This window comes from Homarus americanus, unplaced genomic scaffold, assembly GCF_018991925.1.
Source record: "Homarus americanus isolate GMGI-L3 unplaced genomic scaffold, GMGI_Hamer_2.0 scaffold52806, whole genome shotgun sequence".
NCBI lineage: Eukaryota > Metazoa > Arthropoda > Malacostraca > Decapoda > Nephropidae > Homarus > Homarus americanus.
Window position 1 is genome coordinate 8,313,939 of NW_024720773.1, and position 25,154 is coordinate 8,339,092.

Genomic DNA, 25,154 nt, shown 5'->3' on the forward strand with positions numbered 1-25,154 from the left:
TCCCCCAGATTCAGGAGAACAACGGGGCCAGGTTTTGTTTATCATTGTTCCCCCATGAGAGGACGACGGGCGTGATCGATTTCCGTCTTGGGATTCTCTTGAGTGTCGTGTCGTCTCCTCCTCTTCTTCTTCTTCTTCTTCATTGGCATCTTCTTCGCCTTCATCCCCGGCGTGAGTCCTCTAGCAGGTCTTCCCCTCACATCACAGAAGAGACATCATCATAGCAGTAGTAAGAGTAGTTATCACCCTCACTAAATCTACGCCAATACGCCACTTGAATTCTACGCCTTCACAAATAAAAGTCGATCTACGTATGAGTTAGTTTTCAATCGTAAAAGTCATTCCCAAATCGCTACGAGTAAAGTTTCTACCATCTACCGAGAATCTACTTTTTTTTTTCTAGATCTAAAGTGTCAGAAATTATCTACGAAACTCATTATGTCACACACAGGAGGTAGAAGTAGACGCGAGGTAGACTAAAGATTTTTTTTTTTGGGGGGTGGAGGATGAAATGTAATGATGGTGAGGTAGAATGATGATACAGGTGTGGAACTAACTCTCTCTCTCTCTCTCTCTCTCTCTCTCTCTCTCTCTCTCTCTCTCTCTCTTAACATAAAAGCCTCATACTAACAAATCAACCAGAATCAAGACAGAAAAGAGTCATATATCAATTAATATTTTGGTTGACTAGACACTACAGACTCAATCAGAACACTACCCATCCTTATCCACTATAAAGGGAGTCCTAACACAAACTCAAAATAAGTAAAATACAATTTACACAGGACATTAAACGAAAGAATTTAGGAACCCTCGACAATCTGCCATGCTACAACAGTTTACCGAAGTTATCCCTTAAAATTTTTCGTTTTCTGTCATTCGTTTTCTTTTATGATTATAATTGACCTATAACTTATCCAAATATTTTCTTCTGGTTATATTTGGTTATATTTTACCCATCTTTGGTTCAGTTAAGTTTTTCCTATAACTCATTTGATTAGACTTACCTGACAATGCCCTCCTCCTTTACGCTGTTTCCACCACTTGTTTTTCAATATGTGTAATTTCCCGTTTTCTTTGAGCATTAACACGGCCGAGCTGATGGCACCCGTGTATGGCGAACCTGTAAGATGGAAGGATTAATATATGGCTTTAATAACATACATATGAGAGAGATAGAAAGAAGATAAATGTACTGTATCTTATATAATATTGACACACTTAACACACACTCACCAGGAGGCAAGGCGATACCATAGCTCTTAGAATCCAGTAAACTTCCAACTTGGGTCAGTTCACACTTCCTCTCCACCACATACTCAATGGACACCGACTCCATGAGGAAGGCGTATTGACCATCAGCCTTAGCCACTCTTTCAACACCATCGTCGTTACTCTCCGTGAACACCGTAGGGCGAGCGTTAACCATAGCTGACCACATCCTCTGATAGGTCGGTATGGTGCTGTCCCTGTAGGTGAGGTGAAAAGGTGTGGTTAAGTGAGGTGAAAAGGTGTGGTTTACTGAGGTTTGGTTTGGTTAGAGGTTGATAAGGTGTTATTTGAAGAGAGAAAAAAAAGAAGGTCATTTAAAAGAACGCCTTGTTGTGTCTGTCAGCCACGTAGATTACCTCTCACCCGTCAAGGCTCCCCCCCCCCCCTTCACTCACACTCTCCCTAATCTTGTTTAACATTTTTTATCTAACACTAACATACAGATAATAACAATAATAATAATAAAAATAATAATAATAACAGTGATGATGATTATTATTATTATTATTATTATTATTATTTTATTACTTCCGGGAGGAGGAGGGTAGATGTGGCAGTGAGAGGCCCCAGGGGTGTAGGTACAGTTAGAGAAGAGTCGGAGGAGGAAGAAGGGGAGGGGAGGTAAGGGGTAAAGAGAGAGGAAGGAGGAGAAGAAAGAGAGTAGGGAATAAGAGAGAGGATTAAGGAAGGAAGGAAGGGAGATTCAAGAGAGAGGGAGGAGGAGAAGAAAGAGGATAGGGAATAAGAGAGGATTAAGGAAGGAAGGAAGGAAGGGAGAATAAAGAGAGAGAGAGGAGGAGAAGAAAGAGGATAGGGAATAAGAGAGGATTAAGGAAGGAAGGAAGGAGATTAAAGAGAGAGGGAGGGTTCTTCTTCTTCTTATTATTATTGTTATTAAATTTAATAAAATGACACGAGAAGATAGAGAAGGAATAATAATAATAAGAAGAACAAGAAGAACAAGATGTACAAGAACAAGAAGAAGAAGAACAAGAACAACTAGAACAAAAACAAGAACAAGAAGAAAATTAATAGTAAAGAAGAAAAAAGAACTGAGGTAAACGCTGACGGTGGTGGTGCTGACGGTGGTGGTGGTGGTGCTGACGGTGGTGGTGGTGGTGCTGACGGTGGTGGTGGTGACGCAGAAGGTGTACCAGGCGGTGATGGCTCAGAGACGCCGCTGGGGGTTTGTTTATAAGAAGGTCCTGCCTGTTGGACACACACACACACACACACACCCTCAAGCACCTCTTACCGTTAGACTCTCTCAAGGGGTTAACTTTGTGCTACTTATTTCAATCTCTAACTCTGAGATGCATTTACAAAGGACTCTAACTTCATTTACAAACGCCCCTAACGTCATTTTACAAACTGTCTTAAGATACGACATAGAAACGACAATCAAAATGGCGTCCAAATTAACCCCTGACTATACTTACGAATGTCTGAGAGTTCCTTGGTCTACACACCTGTCACACACCTGTCAGTGGGTCATTATCTTCAGGTGACGATACACTTGTCCATAGATGCTACATATGTGTCTGTTTACACACCTGATAAAAATGTAACTCCTTCAGGCTTAGCAACATACCTGCCCATACACCTGAAGAAGGGGGTTGAAGGATCTAAGGGACATCCTACAGTGCCTGAAGAAGGAACATAAGGGTCTAGAAGGATAAAAGGACATGGAAACATACTGAAATACCTGAAAAAAGGAGTGTAAGGACCCATGGACATCATAGGATCCCTACACGAAGGAAACTATTGATACATAAACATCGTAGGACCTCCCAGAGAAGAATCCATTGATAGCTCCTACATGAATAAGTACTAAATTAATCAAGGATATCATAGGACCCACCCACCTCCCAAAAAAATATAATCCTCCTAGGGGATATCATAGGACTCACTAAAAAAAAATACAAAGCAATCCTACATGAAGAAGGAGTAGGTAGAGCCGCCCTTCTTGCAGCCATACTTGATCTTGGTCTGCTTGGCTAGGTCCTCAGCGCCCTCAATGGGGGAATCCATCCTCTCGACAGTCAGGAAGGCGGCCAGGTTAGCGGTGTAGGAGGAAATCATAATAAGCGTGAAGAACCACCAGATCCCGGCCACGATGCGTGTTGACACAGCCCTGGTGTGATCACGGACACAGAGGGGGTGAGGGTTGAATGGAGGAGGTATGGGTGGGACGTGTGTGTGTGGGTGAGGAGTGTAGGTGGGGGGGACAGGTGTGTAGGTGGGGGGACGTGTGTGCAGGTGAGGAGAACGTGTGTGTGTGTGGGTGAGGGAAGTGTGTGGGTGGGGGATGTGTGTGTGTGTGTGTGTGTGTGGGTGGGGAACGTGTGGGTGGGGTGTGTGTGTGTGTGTGTGTGTGTGTGTGTGTGGGGGGGGGAGGTTGATGGTGAAAGGTAAGAGATAACAATTAATTAAGACAACATAAATATCACACCATACACCCCTGAACACCTGTCACAGCAGGTATCTATCACCTCAGAGTTATAGTGTGTCAATTATACCTGTAGACAGTTATAGGTAATGCAGTGAAAATAATTAATCTTTATCAATATGATCCCTTAATTATATGGTGTTAATGTGGTGTTAATGTGATGTTAATGTGGTGTTAATGTGGTGTTAATGTGGTGTTAATGTGGTGTTAATGTGATGTTAATGTGGTGTTAATGTGTGTTAATGTGGTGTTAATGTGGTGTTAATGTGGTGTTAATGTGATGTTAATGTGGTGTTAATGTGGTGTTAATGTGGTGTCAATGTGGTGTCAATGTGGTGTCAATGTTTAGTGTGTTAATGTGATGTTTGGTGTTGGTGTCAATATGGTGTTAATGTGGTGTTAATGTGTGTTAATGTTTAATGTGGTGTTAATGTGGTGTTAATGTGGTGTTAATGTGGTGTTAATGTGGTGTTAATGTGGTGTTAATGTGGTGTCAAAAATGTCCAGGGAATTTTTTTCATAACTCTACCATAATCCTCAAAAGTTTTCATCATTTTAATATTAATTGATAATAATTATATTTTTAAAATTAATAAAATAATAGAAAATTTATATATAAAAAATAAATTAAGGAAACTTTTTAAAATTTATATTTTTTTTTGTCAATTAAAGAAAACTTTATTTTTTTAAATAAGGAATATTTGGTTTTTATTAAGAGAACTGATTTTTTTCTATTGGATAAACTTCATTTTTCAAGGAACAGGAATTTAAATAAAAAGGAGGAAGAGAAAACTAAGAAGAATATGAAAAAACAAGAAGAAATAAGAAAACGATGAAGAAGAAGCAGCAAAAAAAAAAATGAAAATAGCTTAAGTTATATTAATTTTAACGTTAATTATGTGTGTGTGTGTGTGTGTGTGTGTGTGTGTGTGTGTGTGTGTGTGTGTGAGGGGTGGTTGACCTGTACTGGCTCCCGGGCGAGTTGAAGACGTGTGTGTGTCAGGCACCAGCTGGTACTGAGCCCTAGAAACCTGGAGTACCTCACCTCACCCAAGTAGTACCTCACCCTGGTACCTCACCTAGTAGTACCTCACCCTGGTACCTCACTTATGGTACCTCACCCTGGTACCTCACCTAGTAGTACCTCACCCCTGTACCTCACTTATGGTACCTCACCCCCTGGTACCTCACCTAGTAGTATCACCCCTGGTACCTCACTTATGGTACCTCACCCCTGAGTACCTCACTTATGGTACCTCACCCTGGTACCTCACCTAGTAGTACCTCACCCTGGTACCTCACTTATGGTACCTCACCCTGGTACCTCACCTAGTAATACCTCACCCTGGTACCTCACTTAGCGGCCTCACCCTGGTACCTCACCTAGTAGTACCTCACCCTATTGCCTCACTTAGAGTACCTCACCCCTGGTACCTCACTTATGGTACCTCACCCCTGGTACCTCACCTAGTAGTACCTCACCCCTGGTACCTCACTTATGGTACCTCACCCCTGGTACCTCCTTATGGTACCTCACCCCTGTACCTCACCTAGTAGTACCTCACCCCTGGTACCTCACTTATGGTACCTCACCCTGGTACCTCACCTAGTAGTACCTCACCCCTGGTACCTCACTTATGGTACCTCACCCCTGGTACCTCACCTAGTAGTACCTCACCCTGGTACCTCACTTATGGTACCTCACCCCTGGTACCTCACTTATGGTACCTCACCCTGGTACCTCACCTAGTAGTACCTCACCCTGGTACCTCACCTAGTAGTACCTCACCCCTGGTACCTCACCCCTGGTGCCTCACCCTGGTACCTCACCCCTGGTGCCTCACTTATGGTACCTCACCCCTGGTACCTCCACCTAGTAGTACCTCACCCCTGGTGCCTCACTTATGGTACCTCACCTAGTAATTACCTCACCCTGGTACCTCACCTAGTAGTACCTCACCCCTGGTACCTCACTTATGGTGCCTCACCCTGGTGCCTCACTTATGGTACCTCACCCCTGTACCTCACCTAGTGTACCTCACCCCTGGTACCTCACTTGTGGTGCCTCACCCCTGGTACCTCACTTATGGTGCCTCACCCTGGTACCTTACCTAGTAGTGCCTCACCCCTGGTGCCTCACCTAGTAGTACCTCACCCTGGTACCTTACCTAGTAGTACCTCACCCCTGGTACCTCACTTATGGTGCCTCACCCCTGGTACCTCACCTAGTAGTACCTCCCCTGGTACCTCACTTATGGTACCTCCTGGTACCTTACCTAGTAGTACCTCACCCTGGTACCTCACTTATGGTGCCTCACCCTGGTACCTCACTTATGGTACCTCACCCCTGGTGCCTCACCCTAGTACCTCACCCCTGGTACCTCACCTAGTAGTACCTCACCCCTGGTACCTCACCTAGTAGTACCTCACCCCTGGTACCTCACCTAGTAGTACCTCACCCTGGTACCTCACTTATGGTACCTCACCCTGGTACCTCACCCCTGGTACCTCACCTAGTAGTACCTCTTCCCTGGTACCTCACATGGTGCCTCACACCTAGTAGTACCTCACCCTGGTGCCTCACCTAGTAGTACCTCACCCCTGGTACCTCACTTATGGTACCTCACCTAGTAGTACCTCATCCTGGTACCCTCACCTAGTAGTGCCTCACCCCTGGTACCTCACTTATGGTACCTCACCCTGGTACCTTACCTAGTAGTACCTCACCCTTGGCATCACCTAGTAGTACCTCACCTGGTACCTCACCTAGTAGTACCTCACCCTGGTACCTCACTTATGGTACCTCACCCTGGTACCTCACCTAGTAGTACCTCACGTATGGTACCTCACCTAGTAGTACCTCACCTGGTGCCTCACCTAGTAGTACCTCACTTATGGTACCTCACCTAGTAGTGCCTCACCCCTGGTACCTCACTTATGGTACCTCACCTAGTAGTACCTCACCCCTAGTACCTCACTTATGGTACCTCACCTAGTAGTACCTCACCCCTGGTACCTCACCTAGTGGTACCTCACTTATGGTACCTCACCTAGTAGTACCTCACCCCTGGTACCTCACTTATGGTGCCTCACCCTGTGTCACCTAATGGTCCCCACCTGTATGGTACCTCACCTAGTAGTACCTCACCCCTGGCCTCACCCTAGTAGTACCTCACTTATGGTGCCTCACCTAGTAGTACCTCACCCTGGTACCTCCACTTGTATCCTCACCTAGTAGTACCTCACCCCTAATTACCTCACTTATGTGCCTCACCTAGTAGTACCTCACCCCTGGTACCTCACCTAGTAGTACTTCATATGGTACCTCTATTAGTACCTCACCCTGGCCTCACTTATGGTACCTCACCTAGTAGTACCTCACACCTGATACTACCACCACACACAGGTGGACGGCGGTGTGTCCCTGGGGCGACCCTCCACGTGGCTCATGACTCTCTCTCTCTCTCTCTCTCTCTCTCTCCCGTTTGTTCTTTCCTCCCTCCTCCCTCCCTCCCTCCCGCACTCTTCCATTCCTCTCTTCGTTCCTTCTCCCCTCCTTCGTTCCTCCTTGCCTCTGTCTCTCCTTCCTTCCTTCCATTCCTTTCTCTCTCTATGACTTCTTTTCCTTTCCTCCCTGCCTTCTTTTTCCCTTTCCTTCCTTTCTCCTTCTCTCTTCCCCTCCTCGCCTCACAGAGCCAGTATGTGTGTCTCTGGGGTAGCGAGTGTTTGTATGTACCTTTGAGAAACACACACACACACACACACACACACACACACACACTTCCTTATCATAGTATAAACATATAAAGATAAACTAAACTTAACTCACTGATGTTTATTTCCTATTATCAGATGTTTAATGTTTTTTTATGAGTATTTAAACCTCTAAATAAATACTATACATTAAAAATTACATAGAAGTGAGGGTTATTTCCAAGACAGAAAGGTAAACATTGCTTCAGGCTTCAGACACTCATGCGTGTATAATGACAAGCGTGTATAATGACAAGCGTGTATAATGACAAGCGTGTATAATGACAAGCGTATAAACCACACAACTGAAAACCAATCCTTGAAGGGGGTGTTGCCATGCAGGTATTATTTATGGTGATTTTTAATTAAGAGGCGTATCCACCGACGTTTCTCCCTCACTACTACAGACAGCTAGCCCCTCTCCTCCTCCTCTCCCTCCACGTTCAGCATCACCAAGACGGGAAACTGATCTTCCATTACACATAACACCCCCAATCTACGTAATTAGGCTAGAGAAAGTGTGAATGGTAGTAGAGAGAGAATAATGTATAGCTATAGCATACGAAGGCGCGGTGTCAGTGTCAGTCAGCAAGAACAACAAGTGAGAGCCACGAGGTGTTCAGTACAGCTAACGATGGTATCTACTTGTAAGTCTCAGGAAGAAAGACTCGGTTTTCTACTTACTACTCGCTTTACATGTGAAACCGAGGCTCTAGCGGTATCTATTAGTGGAAAAGAGTAAACAACGCGACATAGACGGCGCTGAGAGAGAGATAAAAAGAGTCTTACTTGGGGGCGATATCAGACCCTTGCTGCATAAGGGAACCGATCGTGAACCAGAAGGCATTGCTTAGACTGATGGTGTTCTCGAGCTCCTCCGGGTCCTGGATACAAGGATGAGGGTTATCCCACTCGTTGGGCGCGATCCTGGAACACAGCCATACCCACACACATGAGCAGAGGGCAGGAAGGCAGGCAGGGGTAACACAGGTGGGTACAAGGTGCATTTGACGGGGCTGCAGGAGGAGGTATCTAAAGCACTGGTTGTCATAGGTCAGGGGTTCACACATACATACAGGACAACCAGATATGTACAGGATAGATAGAAACTTGATGGTGTTAGTGTGAGATGTGTAACTGACTCACATCACCACAACAACACTTTCAGAGCTGCCATGACACATTCTAAAGCTGTATTACTGGGGGAGGGAGGTGGAGGGAGGGGGATAATAATAAAGAGAAAATAAACATGAAAAACGTCTAATGTCGTCAAAATTAAACCACAGTGGAGTGTAAAATGTGACCAGACATCAGTGGGGGGTCAGGGTGAGGTGTTCTTCTGGAAATAAAATATAAGGGTAAGATTAGTTCAGTATAAGGACGTAGTGAGGTATGATAGAGGCTGTCCACCTTATCTCCGTGTGTGTGTGTGTGTGTGTGTGTGTTTGGCCACGTATGGATAGCCTCAAGAGTAACAGCAGTTGGTGGAGGGAGTGTTGATAGATCTCCAGGCTTCCCCGACTCACACAAGATCCCGACGTTAAACTTCTCCTCCTCTCACTATACAAACACATCTCTCTCACTCACTTAGAAACTACGAGACAAAGATTAACACCAAACTGAACCTCTACAAAATTTATACAATAACTACATGACGTATCTCCTCACTGTAGATAAATTAACGTCTGAATCTTAGTGAATCAGAAGCCATATAAACAAAATTAATAAGGTTTTAGAAGAATTAACAGCATCGTGAAAGTTGTTACTGAAATAAAAGATTCGATTCTATTTATAAAGGATCTGGTTACCATAGTGTTTGGCGCCATGGAGTTTAAGAGGATCAGAATGTTTATAGAAGTCACTTAAGAGAGAACACTATAGTGGGTGTCTCTACCTTATCACGCTACCATGATCCAGAAAATGAGGAAGGAAAGAGAGAATTTTTTTACTGCCACTGAAGTCCTTTTATAAACCTCCCAGACGATTAAATAAGAATTCACTCACACTCGAACGCTACACAAGTCGTCAAGAATAACAAACTGGTGAAGCAGAAGACGAAGGAAAACAAAAGAAAGTCGGGGATGGATTTTCAAGACCAAAATCAATCCCGGAAAGGGAATAGAATCCAAGACTGTAAACATGCTGGGTCTTGGGTCTTGCAGGAAACGTCAAGGGGGAAACAGAAAACCAAACAACATTCTGAAACGACGAATCAAAAGCTTAGAAATCAAGAACAAAACACTCATTGCGTGTGTGTTTCCTACCTAGGGGCTATGTTAACACCTTGGTAGAGTTCATTCCCCCGGGGTCATCCTGCCAGGGAGAGAGACACAGCCCTACACGACACACCAGGATAATACATCAGACAAGATCATCAACCCCAAATGTATTGTTGACATGACGAGTGTTCTTGCCTCAGCTCGGAGTCCCAAACAAAAGAAGTTTTTATAAGAGTTTGTTTACATTTCGTCCTGTAAGAGAATATTAGCATCTATCTATTAAATGTTAATTGATAAAGTTGGAATTATTGAAATGAAAGAATAATTACACAACAAGATTAAAGTGAGTGATAGGATAAGAAGCGTGAGAGAGGTGACGTGCTGAACTTAAGAGAACCTAAAAACAGATTCCCCGACTTCATCCCAAGAACGCCAGGCGGAGATGCGTCCTTCGGGGTGGAGAGGCACTAAAGGGGGCACACAGGGGAGCATCCCTGCTGAAGAGTGTGTTTTATAGATAATTATGAGAGAAACATCTACTACGACCCTTGATAACGAGAGAGAGAGAGAGAGAGAGAGAGTCTTGATATTATGGAAATTAAACAATAAATCCGAATGTATGAACGACGAACGGACAGATTCCCGCCATGACAACATTCCCGACGAACTTTTGCTTCTGAAGACTGGAGTGTCAGACTCCTGGAACCCCATCTAATCGACGAAGATCAAACCTTAAGAGATTCCTTCAAGTACCTTAGGATGCTCCCCCGTGTCACCTAGGGGGAAGGAACAAGGAGAACGACATCCTACAACCCATGCTTGGCAATACTGACGACTCCCTGCCACAAGAACGTCTCACTGATAAACCACATTGAAGTGAAGACATGTGAAGCGGTTTTCATACATCCCTGTAGCAGGAAGTCCTCGGAGATCTCTCGTCCGGGGAGGTCATCCTGTAAGGGGTCACGTCAGAGAGCAGGTCAGGTCACGAGGCTAACATCAACACAGATGTATTGTCGACGATCTTTATTATACAAGGAAAATGAACCCCAAAATGACCAGGTTAATTAGTTTGGACTCACACTTGAGGCCTCCTGAGTCATGTCCACCTTCACCTTAAAAGAGTACAGGAATAACACGAGAAGTTGTATGTGTTCAGATTTATATAAAAGGGGTCAATCTCTCTCTCTCTCTCTCTCTCTCTCTCTCTCTCTCTGGTGATCACGAAGCTCTTAATGGCTGAGAAAAATAATAAGTTAAAAAAACTAAAAATACATGATATAAAATACTCAAACTTTTTATTTAATTTAGTTACAATATTTTTTTTTAGAAAGTTCGATATTTACCTTAATAAACTTACTTCGTCAACTTTAGGTGAAATAAATACGATTTTTTTTTAGTTTATCCAAAGTTGTAATTGATTTATGGTTGTTCGTATGACCCAAAGCTATCCTAACCTGACATTATAACTTAAATTAACCTAATCCAACCTAACATAACCTATCCTTACCCATCCTAAGCATCTCTTCCCATACATGGTAACTTAAGAATCCACCTGCTTACCTGTGACCTAATCAACTCTCTCACCTGGCCAAGATAAACAGCAGGACAGACACGCCCAGGTAAGCAGTTGCCATGTAGATCCAGACGTCCAGGGAAAACGGGGACATGAAGGAGAAGAGGCTGGGGGACTTCTTCTGGGGCTTCTTGTAGATAATACTGATACCTGTGGAGATGAGTCATTAATTACACCTTATATCACACCTGTATTGGCTGGTGTCTAGAGTGTTTTATCTGTGTTGTTCTATATATACAGGTGTTGAAGTCGTGTATCTATCTATCTATCTATCCATCCATCTATCTATCTATCTATCACTCACCAAGGTTCATGAATGGCATACTGAAGTCAACAGCTTCTTCTCGTTCATAAGTAATGGTGAAGTCCACGATACCCAAGTCAGCTTTCTGAAGTGGAGGAGAGAGAGGTTAGGTTAGGTTAGCTTGGGGTGGGTTAGCTTGGGTTAGGTTAGGTTAGCTTGGGATGGGTTAGGTTAGGTTAAAATATTTCAGATCATTGTGTTTGTGTAGTGACGTCACATTATGTTTACCCTCCAACTCGACCTGTTAACCTACGTGGTCAAGGAGCTCCCTGACGATGCCGTTCCACTCTCCCGTCTCCCTGTTCTTGGTGCCGTAGGAGCCGTCAGCCACTTTCCTGAAGGTGTAGTTGAAGCCACGGATGAGTGAGATCTCGTGGATGAGGTCGACGCAGAAGCCCTCAAACCTGTCATTCCCCTCCAGGCGCTGTGATGTCTCCTTCAGCATGGTGTAGGGCGGCGTCTGAGGGGTTGGGGGGGAGAGATAGAGATATTGAGGTAACATCACACACACACACACACACACACATCACTACACACTCAACACTACACACTCAACACTACACACTCAACACTACACACTCACCAGGGCCGTAGAGACAATAAGGGTTCTGTTATGTAGGTTAAACTCGACAGCATCCACCGTCTCCGCCCACGACCTGGTGTAGTTAGCGCCTCCTGCCAGCGTCCACGTCCCCACCTGAGGTCATATAAGGTCAGTCTAGGTACTGGGTCAAAGATCATCAGCGGCATAGAGGCATAAAGGCATTAACACAACAACAACACCACCACTGAACGTATAATAAATCAATCAATCCTATCGAGCTCATTGACACTCCTATGAGATACTATCGAGGTTCCTCTCTCTCTCTCTCTCTCTTACCTTCTTTAGCGTCTCCTTCACGTCCATTTCCAAGATCTCGAGTTGAAAGTCAGACCTGAACCCGGATGAATCGAACTTGATGACCCCTGTGAGGCCGTGAACTTGAGCCTGACCAAAGTGTGAGAAATTCCGTGTTGGGTCGTGGATGTTGCCTCGTCTGTTATCGCTGGCTGTAGCGTAGTGTCTTGAGCTGTACTGTTGACGAACGTATATGGTTAATGTTGATATCTGGTACACGAAAACCCAATGTTACATTTGTGCTACGACTCAAAAGTAACATGAATATAATGGAATATCTCTTAAAAGTTGTAACAGAATTCCAGAGTAACTTTAGCTAGTTTGGTTCTTCATAAAAGTTGCCATAAGACTTACCCACTTCATGAAGTTGATGAGGGAGGTGCCATGTTGCCAGGTGTTGTCGCCCTCACAGTGGAGCTGAATGATGTTCACCTCGCGGGAGTTGTCGAGGTCGTCCAGAGCCTTGGCGAAGAGTGTCACCGCGTCGTACATGAGCGCCGCCTCCGTCTGCCCACAGCATAATGCATGTTTAGCTAACTTTCCGATATCCGGGTCACTTAACCTAGTCTAACCTAACCTTACCCTATCCTACCTAAGTTAACCCAACCCACCCTTAGCCCACCTTACCGTGACTTTCTTGATGTCGTCTGGGAGAGAGCGACCATGACGTAGCTCCCCATACATCCACTCCTCCAACACCTTCTTCAGCTGAGGTGTTGCGGGATTCACCAGTTGGACTCCCGTGATGTTGGTACCCCCGTATCGGAAGTCCTCGAGGTCCACCTGATTAAAATCCTATGAAGGAATGGAAAAAGAGCGCGTGAAAGTCCTTCGTTATATCTCTCTCTCTCATTATCTCACTTTCTCTCTCTCACACGGCACTCGGTAGTTGTTGTACTGACCAAGGAAGTGATGAAGTAGTTGTGGTACTCTCGCATAAGGCCGATCTGCGCTGCCTGACGTAACACTTGGTAGATCTTATCCTGAGCCACGTCCAGCACGATGCGGGTCTCTTGAGATCGACGTATGTCCTTCAGTAGTGGTCTTGAGGAGGACGAGAGGAAGGGAGAGAGATGTTAAATCGATCCTAAGACGAGATTTTGTAAAGTGGATAAAGAGAAGCTATTTCGTAAAGTGGGTACAGATAACTTGTTTCGTTAAGTGGACACAGAGAAGCAACCCCGTACCACCAACACTACTTAGGGGTCATACCTATAATCTTCTCCCTTGGGTAGCTGCCTCACTGCCACGGTCCACGATTTCTCCTTCAGCAGTGTCTGTAGCCGTACCAACCCCTCGTTACTATCGTACAGGATTACGAAACTCCTCCACTTAAGCTGCAGCAGGATGTCTCGATACGCCTAGTTGTAAACACAGTCAAACAGGTGAGTTATTAATGACTTCAAGACAGACAGGTGATATCTTAATGACTTCAAAACACGCAGGTGACATATTAATGACTTCAAGACCCAGGTAATTAGTCGAATTGATTAGATAATAAACTTGATCTGTTATAAGGAAAGTCAATATAGTTCAAAGGTACATTATGATTACATACTGAGTACACTGTTTGAGGTCAACACATATATGGACATTTTAACTAAGAATAATTATGAAAACTGCAGTAAAAATGTTGACTTAGATAAATATTTAGTAAAGTAAACAACGTCCATTTAAACCCTGATAAGTTTACTGTAAAAGGTACTACTATTACTACTACTTTTACCACCATAACTCTTACAACTACTAATACTACTACCACCACCACCACCCAACAAACACAGAAAAATCCAAGCCCCACTTACCTCACTGAGAGACGGTGGGTAGGGGTATAAATTAAGCGAATATTCATCACGGGCCAGTTTATAATCCCACCGTGTTTCAATATGCGGAACCTCCATAGCATCGCATATAGACTGGACATGGTTAGCGGTCTTTTCTCGTTGTGGGCCGAAGATGGCTGCTACCCCGTGTCTTAGCAACATACACACTGTCAATGGAGAAGATCAACAAAGGGTTAGGTAAGAGAGGGGGGGGGATGATATGTTAAGTTTATTTTGATTTAGAGATGGATTGAAGTGAGATAGAGAGATAGGATAGAGAGATATAGAGAGAGAGAGGAGGGGGAGGGGGGGGGCAGAGAAAGGGAGTGGAAACAGAGATTTAGAGAGAGAGAGAGACAAAAAGACGAAGAAATAGAGACAGATAGACAGACAAATACAAATACATACAGACGTAAAGTAAACGATTAACAGACAGACAGAGAGACATACAGAGAAGAGAAACAGACAGACAGAACAGACAGACAGAACAGACAGACCCACCTCTCTTAGATGCCTGGAAGGAGTCATCACCCGGTAACAACTCTATATGCGCCTTCAGTTTAGACCTGGGTAGTGTAGAGCGATCCTTGTTGACTCTCTCTACAGCGTACCTGAAGGCAAGGTCCTGAATCTTATCCTGTTCGTCGAAGATCCCACCTGTAACGACACACAGGTGGTTATTATACAAACAGATGGTTAGTGTGTACAGTTGGGTAATGTGTACAGCTGGGTAATGTGTACAGTTGGGTAATGTGTACAGCTGGATAATGTGTACAGCTGGGTAATGCGTACAGCTGGGTAATGCGTACAGTTGGTTATTGTACAGACACAGCTGATTAGTGTGTACATCTGGCTACAAAGTGGTGACATGATGAATATTTTTTTTTTAATAAGCCTTAATTACTGTATATTTGAACAGAATATTTGGATTTGTGAACGGGATTTTGTTCAGAGGTAAGAGTAAGAGGTGTGGTGGTAAGCTCCAGGGGTTCATTACTTCACTGTAGGCCTATATATAATTAGTTCTTGGCACCAGGCGTTGAGTGAGCGTCTCTACTGTTAAGCTCGTGAGGCTGAGATGCGCTCCGGCCGCCGAGAGATGGCAGCAGTTGTCAGGTAGCGGCAAGCGTTTGACGTAAAATCTCTCACGTGAAATTTTCCCTTAAGTTGAGACACAAGGTAAATCACATCTCAGTTAGATTCTCAAACGTTCATTTGTTGATATATTTCCCTTAAGTACATAGATATGTGAGAAGATATTTAACTGGCTGACTTATGAAACCTCACAAGATGTCTCCCCACACGTCAGTAAGTCAGATTTACTTTAATAATTCCCGTTAACTGAAAATGTTACAGACTAGAGGAAGTTATGAAGTTTTGAAAAATCCATCTTGGTGTCTTGGCTGAGATGGAGCCAATTGGATATTTTCTCACATCTCCAGACTTTGAGAGTCCATATTTGTACCGTAGTTTGAGTGAGCCAGTCGAACGCGTTCTTATATCTTCATTTTGCTTATTATATTGATATAAAAAGTTGTGAGAATCTATATTTATATGGTAGCTCAAGTTTACCTCATAGATACGTTCTTACATAATTAGTTAAAGAGATAAAATTATCACCAGAATATATTATGACAGACGATCATTGCCTCCTGACTTCTACGAATACGACAAATTCAGGGAAAGTTTTTTTTAATGTACGAGGCTTTAAGATTCATGGCGGGCTGGTGGAGAGAGAAAGACAGCCTACCCCTCACCTCACCCCTTCACCAGCTACACATTCTGAGAACACCTCGACGCCTCGGTGGTGGATGGCAGTGTGTCACAAGGCCCACTCACTCAGCGGACGTGGAGTGTAGTTTTGTCACCACACGTCACCACACAAAGAACTCTTGGCTAGGAGGAGGGGAGAGTTGGGGGTTGGGAAGTGACAGAGTGAGAGAGAGGAAGGGGAGAATTTCCTCACTGTGTGGCGCCAACCTCCCACGCGAAAAATGTAGTGGAATTTTATGACACGCCGTCAGAGGGCATTCTTGGCTTTAGGAAGGGGAGAGAGAGAGAGAGAGAGAGAGAGAGAGAGAGAGAGAGAGAGGAAGGGGGTGAGAATTTCCGCCCGGCGCTGACAGATAGATATTGAGCAAGTTGGTGTTGCTGCTCTCTCTCTCTCTCTCTCTCTCTCTCTCTCTCTCTAAAATATGACTTACTTCCCGGAGCCCCTGAGACCCACGCGGAGGGCTTACGATTTATAACCACCTCTCCGTGTGTATATCTCTCCCTTGTTTGTCTGGATCTCTTTATTTGTCTTTTGTGTCGCTTATTTTTCTGATTCTCTCTGTCTCTCCTTTGTTTATCTTTGTGTCACTCTTTGTCGCTCGCAATTGTTGTTTTGTCATTTCATTCCACTTTGGCTGATCTAGAATACTTGTATTTTTATTTCACCTTTACATTACAATATTATTCGTTATTCCGTTTGGTCGTCGTTATGTCATTTAAGTAATCTGCTTGTTGTTTGGTTTGGTTTTCTACTTTGGTTGTCATTTTGGGGATGGTCTCAGAGATCAGCCTCGATGTTTAACTCTGTTGCCCTGTTTAGTAGAAACCTCATATATATTTTCCATCCTAATGAAGTAATAGAATTTATAGAAAAAAATCTTTATAATTGAAGTAAATGCAAAGACAGAGGATTTGGCCATTAGGTGGATAATAGAAAAATTAACAATCGTCTCTACCACGGCGTATTTCTTCTTAAGTTTACCTTAAATTAGACTCGTTTTCTCCCATAAAAATAGTTTGTCTATCAACCGTCAGATAACAGGACTTGCTGGACGCACTTATAATAATAATTATTATTAATAACAATAATTATAACTTAACTTCATAATCACATCAACATATACTGTATATAATACAAACATTTTTTTTCATAATATGGAAAAAGTTGAAAAATATTCATATAAGAGGATAAAGGAGCATTAAACGTATCGTTACACGAGTATCCTTTTATTAACGCTAGGCCCTCGAAATAGAATCGTTTTCTCATGAGAAATAGTTTGGCCGCCGAACGTCAGAGAGCAGCACTTCCTTGAACCCCTAATTTTGGTGTTAATATTGATAATAGGAATTATATCTTTACCCCATAGTTACATCGAGATTATATATATTGAGATTTAGATACAAGTAAACGGAAGAAAGTATAATAATACTCATGAAGATATAAATACTTTTGAAGACTTACAGTACAGTACGTGTTGCTTAAACGTTGATTTAGTAAACGTGACAGCATAAAGTGGAACAGTACAGAATTATGGTGATATAGCGTTTCCATAAAGACTTAGTGATGTTATCGCCCAAGTTACCGCAATAAACAACTCCAGACACCTGTGAGTAGAATAACGACTAAAAGTAGTTATGATTATCCACAACAATAGCTTACGAATATATGGACATGATAGGTGAAGGCTTCCATCTATATCTCACTTCCCTGAATTTAAGTACAATTTTAATATGTGGGTAACTTATAAATAATTACATGCCATAATATAAAAAAAAAATATGTTTTATATGACTATTAGTTCCTCGGGATCCTGTTTTGTGTTCTAGATCAGTCCATCGCTTTACCACAACCAACATACAGTACATTGTGTACTGTATACCGTTAGATTTCAAGCCTTAATCTAGTTATGATAGTTTCGATAATGTGTCGACTCAGATCACGTTAAGATTAAACAACCCAGCTTATTTCACCTGATGATCAAACACCCTAACGCTAACCTAACCTAACTTAAATTAATCTAATCTAACTCTTCCCCCTTCAAGGTAGCATTCAGGTGTGTTAATCTTCTGGTGAAATAAACTGGGGTGTCTAATCTTAACGTGATCTGAGTTGACACATCTTGTCTTGTAGCGTAAGTTTGGTAGTTAGATGCGTTCTCCTGTCAATAGTTATAGCGACGAGAAAGATAAAACCCACGACTCTGTGAGGACCCGAAGACTTGGAGGTTTGGCATAAGGTCCAACTTGTCTATAACATTAGCACTAATATGCTTGGCTCACTGCCTGGGTAAGAGGGACAACTCACGCCCGGGGAATGTGACGGGTCAGCGCCTATGCCGATATATTGATGGTTTAAAAATCAGATCGTCCACAAGCCTCTTAGGTTACCGTGTTGGTTGAGGGATTAGGAAGACCAAATATTTATGGATGCTGAGGTTAGGAAGGCTGGAGGTGTTCGGTGCCCAGCGAATATTCGAGGCAGAGAACTCTGTGGTGCCGTCCCCGCCACCCAGCCATGACTGACTGATGATAGCACATTATAGTCGTACCACAAGACATCAGCATTGGTTCTCAAAAGGTATCGGTCTAGTTTTTCCTTTAACTGTAGAGGGGAGATCGCATTTAACTCTATGGCTGAAATAAGAATTGATGATGTCTAAAATGAAGGCAAAATTACACCAAGACTTGAATGTAATTATATACTGAAATCAATGGCTTACTAAAACAACTCTTATATGGTATTAGATCAAAATAAACAGCTTAATAATAATAATAATAATAATAATAATAATAATAATAATAATAATAATAATCACGTATCCCTCCACATTCTCAAAATATTTACCTTCGCCCTCTCTCGTTCCCTGATAGATGTTGTAATGAGGTTTATTATTATTATTATTATTATTATTATTATTATTGCAGTTCCTGGCATTTACACAACCTCCTTAAGGACCTCTTGAGTGATTACACGACCTTTGCCGTTTACATCCTCAGTGAAAGTAAGTGTAAACTGTGTAGTAATCATCTCTATGCCAGACTTTCCTCCACCTCAGTTCTAAACATACCTTTACGATTCAGAGGATGGGAGGAGACAGGTGGTTTCAGGGCATGGGAGGGGGCAGGTGGTGCTCGAGCCATCTACGAGTCAACATAAGGGGCTGCCTGGGTGTAATCTTTGTAAACGGTGTAAGGTGAGGAGGAGCGGTGATGATGATGATGGTGTTAGTGATGGTGATGGTGAAGATAATGGTGTCTTAACTTACGTGGATCAGTTAGTTTACCTTCTCACATCTCCAGCCACAAAACCCAAGACTCAGGAAAAAGTTAACAGGTACCCGAGAAAATTGTGATTAAACATAGTGGTTTCTGAGACGTCTGGTGTGAGGGAGGGAAGTAAGGAGAGAAGGATGGAGGGAGGGATGAAGGAGAAGTAAGGAGGGAAAGACAGACAGTAAGAGAGAGGAAAAGAGGCAAGGAGGAAGAGAAAGAGGGAGGGAGACAAGGGAGTAGGAAGAGGAAAACAGGGAAGGTGGGAGAGAGGGACGCAGGAACAGTAACAAGGAAACAGGGGAAGTAAGGAGAGGGAAGGAGGAAGAATAACAAGGAAACAGAATAATGAAGTAAGAAGGAAGCAAAGCAGTAGGGAAAGACACGGCAGCACATAACTACGGCTGGTGTCATGGTTGCTGCTCCTCCACCTCACCACTGCTAAGACTCCTTCATCATCTATTTCTGTCAAGGAATGTGAAAAGTGAAGCTATTAGGGGACGAGGTCACGATCTATTTAATTTTACGGACATCTTGGTTTGTGCATGTGTGTGTGTGTGTTATTTTTCCCCGTCTGCTGTGAGTGTTGTGGACCTGTGCCAGTCACGACGCTCTCATCCTATCTCAAGTCTCCTGCGGTAATAACCTAATCTAACTTAATCCGAGATATAAAAAAAAATATAATGGTCTTCAATTACGCTATAAGAAATTAATAGAATCTTGAATAATCTTACGTATGAACATGTCGTAAGTCACCCGAGATGCGACAGAAAGATAGAAGGATATTTATTATGGTGCCAAAACTTCTCTGAGACTGTAGTGTAATTCATGTGTGTGTGTGTGTGTGTGTGTTTGGGGAGGGGAGCATTTTATCAATTACTGCAACACGTGATGCTTTTCTTTACTTAACATCATTAGCGTAAAACAACAACAGTAACAACAACAACGCCAAAAACAATAACAAAGCAATTCACAGTAACAATAACAACAAAGGGATCGCCAAGATAAAATAAATAAATCAGCAATTACAACAAATTTAAGAACAACAACAACAATAATAATAATAACAAAAAAAAAAAATAACAATAACAACATCAATATCAGTAAACGAAACACCTTCCCAATAACAACAAAAGGAGCGCAAATATAAAGTAAACAAATGAACGTCACTTCCCGCCATCCCTAAAGTCAATCACTGGTTGATGTCGGCTTTAGAGATTCACGCTTCTGTCAGCATAAATAAATTTCACATCTTCTATGTCCTAACAGAAACAATAATCATCGTCTAGTGGTTCAAAAAAAAATTTAGAAATAATGAAGGTTGTCATGGTGGGTTGTGAGGGAAACTGTGAGAGATGAGACGAACAAAAGCAACAAAATAACAATACCCCTTAAAGACAAGGTTAATTAAAGAAACTGATATATTACTAATTATAAACAAAAGGAAATATAAACATCTTTTGGTATGAGTAAAAACAGGTTCCATTACCGTACTTTAAACTATGGCCCCAGTATCTCCCCCAAGGGTTCGTTTATATAGGATTCACGGGTTCGGTAGTGGGGGTTCATGGGTTCGGTAGTGGGTTTCAAGGGTTCAGGGGCTCGGTCGTGGGGTTCAGATGCAAGACAGTAGTTTGGAGGGTGAAGGATGGAGTTTGGAGGGTGAAGGATGGAGTTTGGAGGGCACAGAAAGTGGAGTATCAGGACAGAGGGGGCAATGTGACTGAGCTAAAAGTGACCGCATGACTGAGAATTTTCCCCGAGTTACACGTGAAAGGAGGGAGGGAGAGAGGGATGGAGGGAAGGGGGTATGAAGGGAAGGCTTGGCTGTATGATAAAGCAAAGAAGAGAGGGAAAATGGAATGAGGAGGAGGGAGGGATGGATGAAGGGAAAGATGGAAGGAGGAAGGGGGAAAGATGGATGGAGGAAGGGTAGTGTATGAGAGGGGAAAGGAGAGAGGGAAAGAGGAAGGAAAAGAAGGAGAGGGAAGGGAGGTACAGGTGGGTCTCGTCAGTGGTCGAGAGGGTACGTAGACTGAGAGGCTCGACTTACAGAGGCCAAACAAACCCCTCGCTGGCTGACAACACCCAGGGAGTAACAACTGGGGCGCCCTGGACTCTGGCCAACATCAATACCTGCCCTTAGGTGTGTCGCGCCGCCCGTATTACTTTCATTTTTAATATATACAGCAGGTAAGAGTAATGTACTGTACCTACAACAAACTTTAGTGTATTTAATACCTGTGGATGAAGAGCTGTGTGAGGGAGGTGTGAGGATGCCATTACCGGTGGAAGGCAGGACACCCGGGGGCCATGATAGGGATGTTCACGGTGATGCCAGCAGAATATGATGAAGCACCGGGCAAGAGCCTGAGCCACGCCGCGGAAATACCACAACTCATATTTTCAGGCTGTTAAGTTATGACCCCACACACACACACACACACACACACACACACACAAAACAACTTTCCATCACGTGTTATGTAACGTCTCCCAGCAGGTCGTCACGTGCCCTAGTGTCTCACTGATGACGCTCCTCAGGTAACAATTATTAAGACCGACCACATTGTCACGTCCCACTACGGAGCGCTGAATACATACACACATACACCCAGCCGTCAGCCCCCCTCACTTACACACATACACCCAGCCGTCAGCCCCCTCACTTTAGTATTAATCAGTGTTATATATATACACACATGAGTCAGTTACCCTGGATGACATTAACAACACAGTAAATGAACTACAGTACACCTGGCTGACTAGATCTACAAGATATTTATATTATATAGATATTAGGTTTTATAACAGGAAGACCAGGAGGTGCCACGAGTCGAGGTTCTCCTATACACCGAGGTTGTCTTGGTGATGCCTGCCACAGATCTGCTGGTGTTGTGTTTGATAGACGAAGCAGAAAAACATAAATAAATGATATACATATATTTTCCCTATTTTAATCTACCTGGTGTAATAAATATGTCCACTCAAGCCTGCCTCAGCCATCAGCATTACCACCATCCTTAGAAACCAATGGGCGCCATGGTATCCACTCATTCACGCACACCACCACTTCCTTCCCTCCACACACTCCAAAAAGTATCGTTACGGAGGGTTGTATCAGGTCGTGGCGGGTTGTGGTGGGTCGTAGTGGGTCATGGTAAGTTGTCGTAAGTTGTGGTGGGCTGTAGTGGGTTATAGTGTGTTATAGTGGTGGGTTGGGGTGGGACAAGTGCCAAGAAACAACTGATGACAGGTCTTCGAGATCCTAGACCGTGTGTGTATGTGTGTGTGTGTGTGTGTGTATGTACAGCTAAATCTCAAACCATCAACCATCTCACAACACACACACACACACACACACACACACACACACACACACACACTATCATACACTATACAAAGTAACATCCCGTAAGATAATTTTTCTGTATTCCTGTAGTGATTTTTTTTTTTTATTAATTTCAGAGACGATGAAGGTACAGGTTTAGATACCAAATACAGTTACAGATATTACAAAAGACAGAGGTTAATATCCCAATACAGTTACAACCATGACAAAATTAAAACGTACTGATAGAAATATTTACACAACACAAGACTACACAAAAAAATATTTCACAGGCTCAAACTACAGTAAATTAAACCTGTAAAAATTACTCGGTATGATAAATCTCACTCACACGTCTAAATAAACAGTGTATTGATCCCTCAGTTAATTATAATACACCAGTAGCCACCTCAAAGACGCCGCCATATTGGAATTCAATGTTTGTTTACGAATTTGTTTGGACTGTCATCTGCCGACACCTTTGACCTAAGAGTATTGGATTACACTGAGGGTTCAATCTAGAGTTTCAATAATGGTGTTAAAAACTCTCTCTCTCTCTCTCTCTCTCTCTCTCTCTCTCTCTCTCTCTCTCTCTCTCTCTCTCTCTGAAATACCTCCATTTACCTTTAAAGTGGAGTCTAATTAACGTATGAACACCTGTAGAGTCTCGGGGTAATTCTGGCGCCATTTTTTAGATAGTGTTATGTGTTAATTTCGTTAAGTTAAGGTTTGTTAGTGTTCAACATCGCCAACTTCTTTTAACGTCGCCAAATTCTCAACATCGCCAACTTCTCAACTACGCCAACTTCTCAACATCGCCAACTTCTCAAAACATCGCCAACTTCTCAACTTCGCCAACTTCTCAACTTCGCCAAATTCTCAACATCGCCAACTTCTCAACTTCGCCAATTTCTCAAAACATCGCCAACTTCTCAAAACATCGCCAACTTCTCAACATCGCCAACTTCTTAACGTCGCCAAGATGAGTGTGTAAAAAGCAGGTGAGGGCGCCAGGGACTGTCAGCTGTGATGATTAGTGAGACCAAGACCTACTGGTTTTTGTGTCTCCCTCTCTTTCCTTCCTTCCTTCCTTCCTTCCCACCTTCTTTCCCTCCCTCCTTCTTTCCCTCCCTCCTTATCTCTCTCTCTCTCTCTCTCTCTCTCTCTCTCTCTCTCTCTCTCTCTCTCTCTCTCGCCGACCACAGGCACCCTTAACACACACACACACAGTAACTGACAGTGTTGAGGATAAGCATCACCATCACCACCATTACATCACACGCACTCACTATCACCACCACACCACCACAACACACCACCACCGGCATGTGACACCCAAAGACGTGGTATTAATTAAGGTGAGAAGAGGGGCTGCCAGACCCCTCATACCGTGTATCTATGTTTAGAAGCTGTTTACAAAGTCCCTTGAGGTCTCTGTTTACAAAGTCCCTTGACGTCTCTGTTTACAAAGTCCCTTGAGGTCTCTGTTTACAAAGTCCCTTGACGTCTCTGTTTACAAAGTCCCTTGACGTCTCTGTTTACAAAGTCCCTTGACGTCTCTGTTTACAAAGTCCCTTGAGGTCTCTGTTTACAAAGTCCCTTGACGTCTCTGTTTACAAAGTCCCTTGACGTCTCTGTTTACAAAGTCCCTTGACGTCTCTGTTTACAAAGTCCCTTGACGTCTCTGTTTACACACACACACACACGTACTACTTTAGGAAGTGTCGGTGTCATATCAAGAGGTCCTGTTTTTTTAATATGTATGTATGCATGTATGCATGTGAGGGAGAGAGAGAGAGAGTCACTATTACCCTGAGTGACGTGTTTGTGTGTTTGTTGACGTGTTATTATTCAGGTGAGGTCATTGTTTGTTATGAGAAGGTGAACAGGTGAGGTAAACACGAGGTGAGGAGGTGTAAACAAGGTGCCTCTCAGGATCAACACCTACTTACAAACACTTGAGCGGTGAGGGTAATTTCCTTCTCACTTTATTTCCCTCGCGTTCTTTCCTTTTTTCCTCTCTCTCTCTCTCTCTCTCTCTCTCTCTCTCGTCTTTTCCGTCTATCTTTCTCCCCGTCTCACCAACCTAACTCAACCCCACAACTCTTCAACTCTACCCCCCCCTCTTTTGCGTTACAGGACATTGATAATTTGTTAGTTTGTTAATTTATTGTGCATAGGAATTATTTTAAGGTTAATATACACGAGAGAGAGAAAGAAGTTGATTTATTATACAATGAGGTTTGTAAATGTGTGTGGGGGGGTTAAATAATTATCTTCAACACTTGTTCATCAGAAAGTAGGTCTTCTTCTTCTTCTTCTTCTTATGCATTACTGTAGTCCTCCTCCTCCTCCTCCTCCTCCTCCTCCTCCGTGGTGGGTGGTATGATGCACACCTGTTACTTGCCAGTGGGTGGTTCTGGGTGGGTGGGGGTGGCTGTGGGTGTCGCCCTCTGCTCCCCTGCTGCGATAGGTGACGCTATGTA

At 43.3% G+C, this 25,154-nt stretch overlaps 1 protein-coding gene across 2 annotated transcripts in view; it reads right to left on the reverse strand.

Moving 5' to 3' along the window:
- The window catches only part of LOC121861005 (glutamate receptor ionotropic, kainate 2-like), a 38,035-nt gene that overhangs the window by 5,980 nt on the left and 6,901 nt on the right, over positions 1–25,154 (reverse strand). For both annotated transcript variants that reach the window (XM_042358451.1, XM_042358450.1), the window contains exons 3-17: positions 14,796–14,951; positions 14,277–14,461; positions 13,684–13,832; positions 13,374–13,515; positions 13,099–13,266; positions 12,826–12,978; positions 12,454–12,648; positions 12,157–12,270; positions 11,827–12,033; positions 11,574–11,658; positions 11,281–11,419; positions 8,264–8,401; positions 3,209–3,406; positions 1,237–1,469; positions 1,008–1,123 (exon numbers count right to left, since the gene is read on the reverse strand). In XM_042358451.1, the coding sequence (XP_042214385.1) occupies positions 1,008–1,123; positions 1,237–1,469; positions 3,209–3,406; positions 8,264–8,401; positions 11,281–11,419; positions 11,574–11,658; positions 11,827–12,033; positions 12,157–12,270; positions 12,454–12,648; positions 12,826–12,978; positions 13,099–13,266; positions 13,374–13,515; positions 13,684–13,832; positions 14,277–14,461; positions 14,796–14,951 (2,378 nt within the window). The remainder of the gene's footprint in view (positions 1–1,007; positions 1,124–1,236; positions 1,470–3,208; positions 3,407–8,263; positions 8,402–11,280; positions 11,420–11,573; positions 11,659–11,826; positions 12,034–12,156; positions 12,271–12,453; positions 12,649–12,825; positions 12,979–13,098; positions 13,267–13,373; positions 13,516–13,683; positions 13,833–14,276; positions 14,462–14,795; positions 14,952–25,154) is intronic.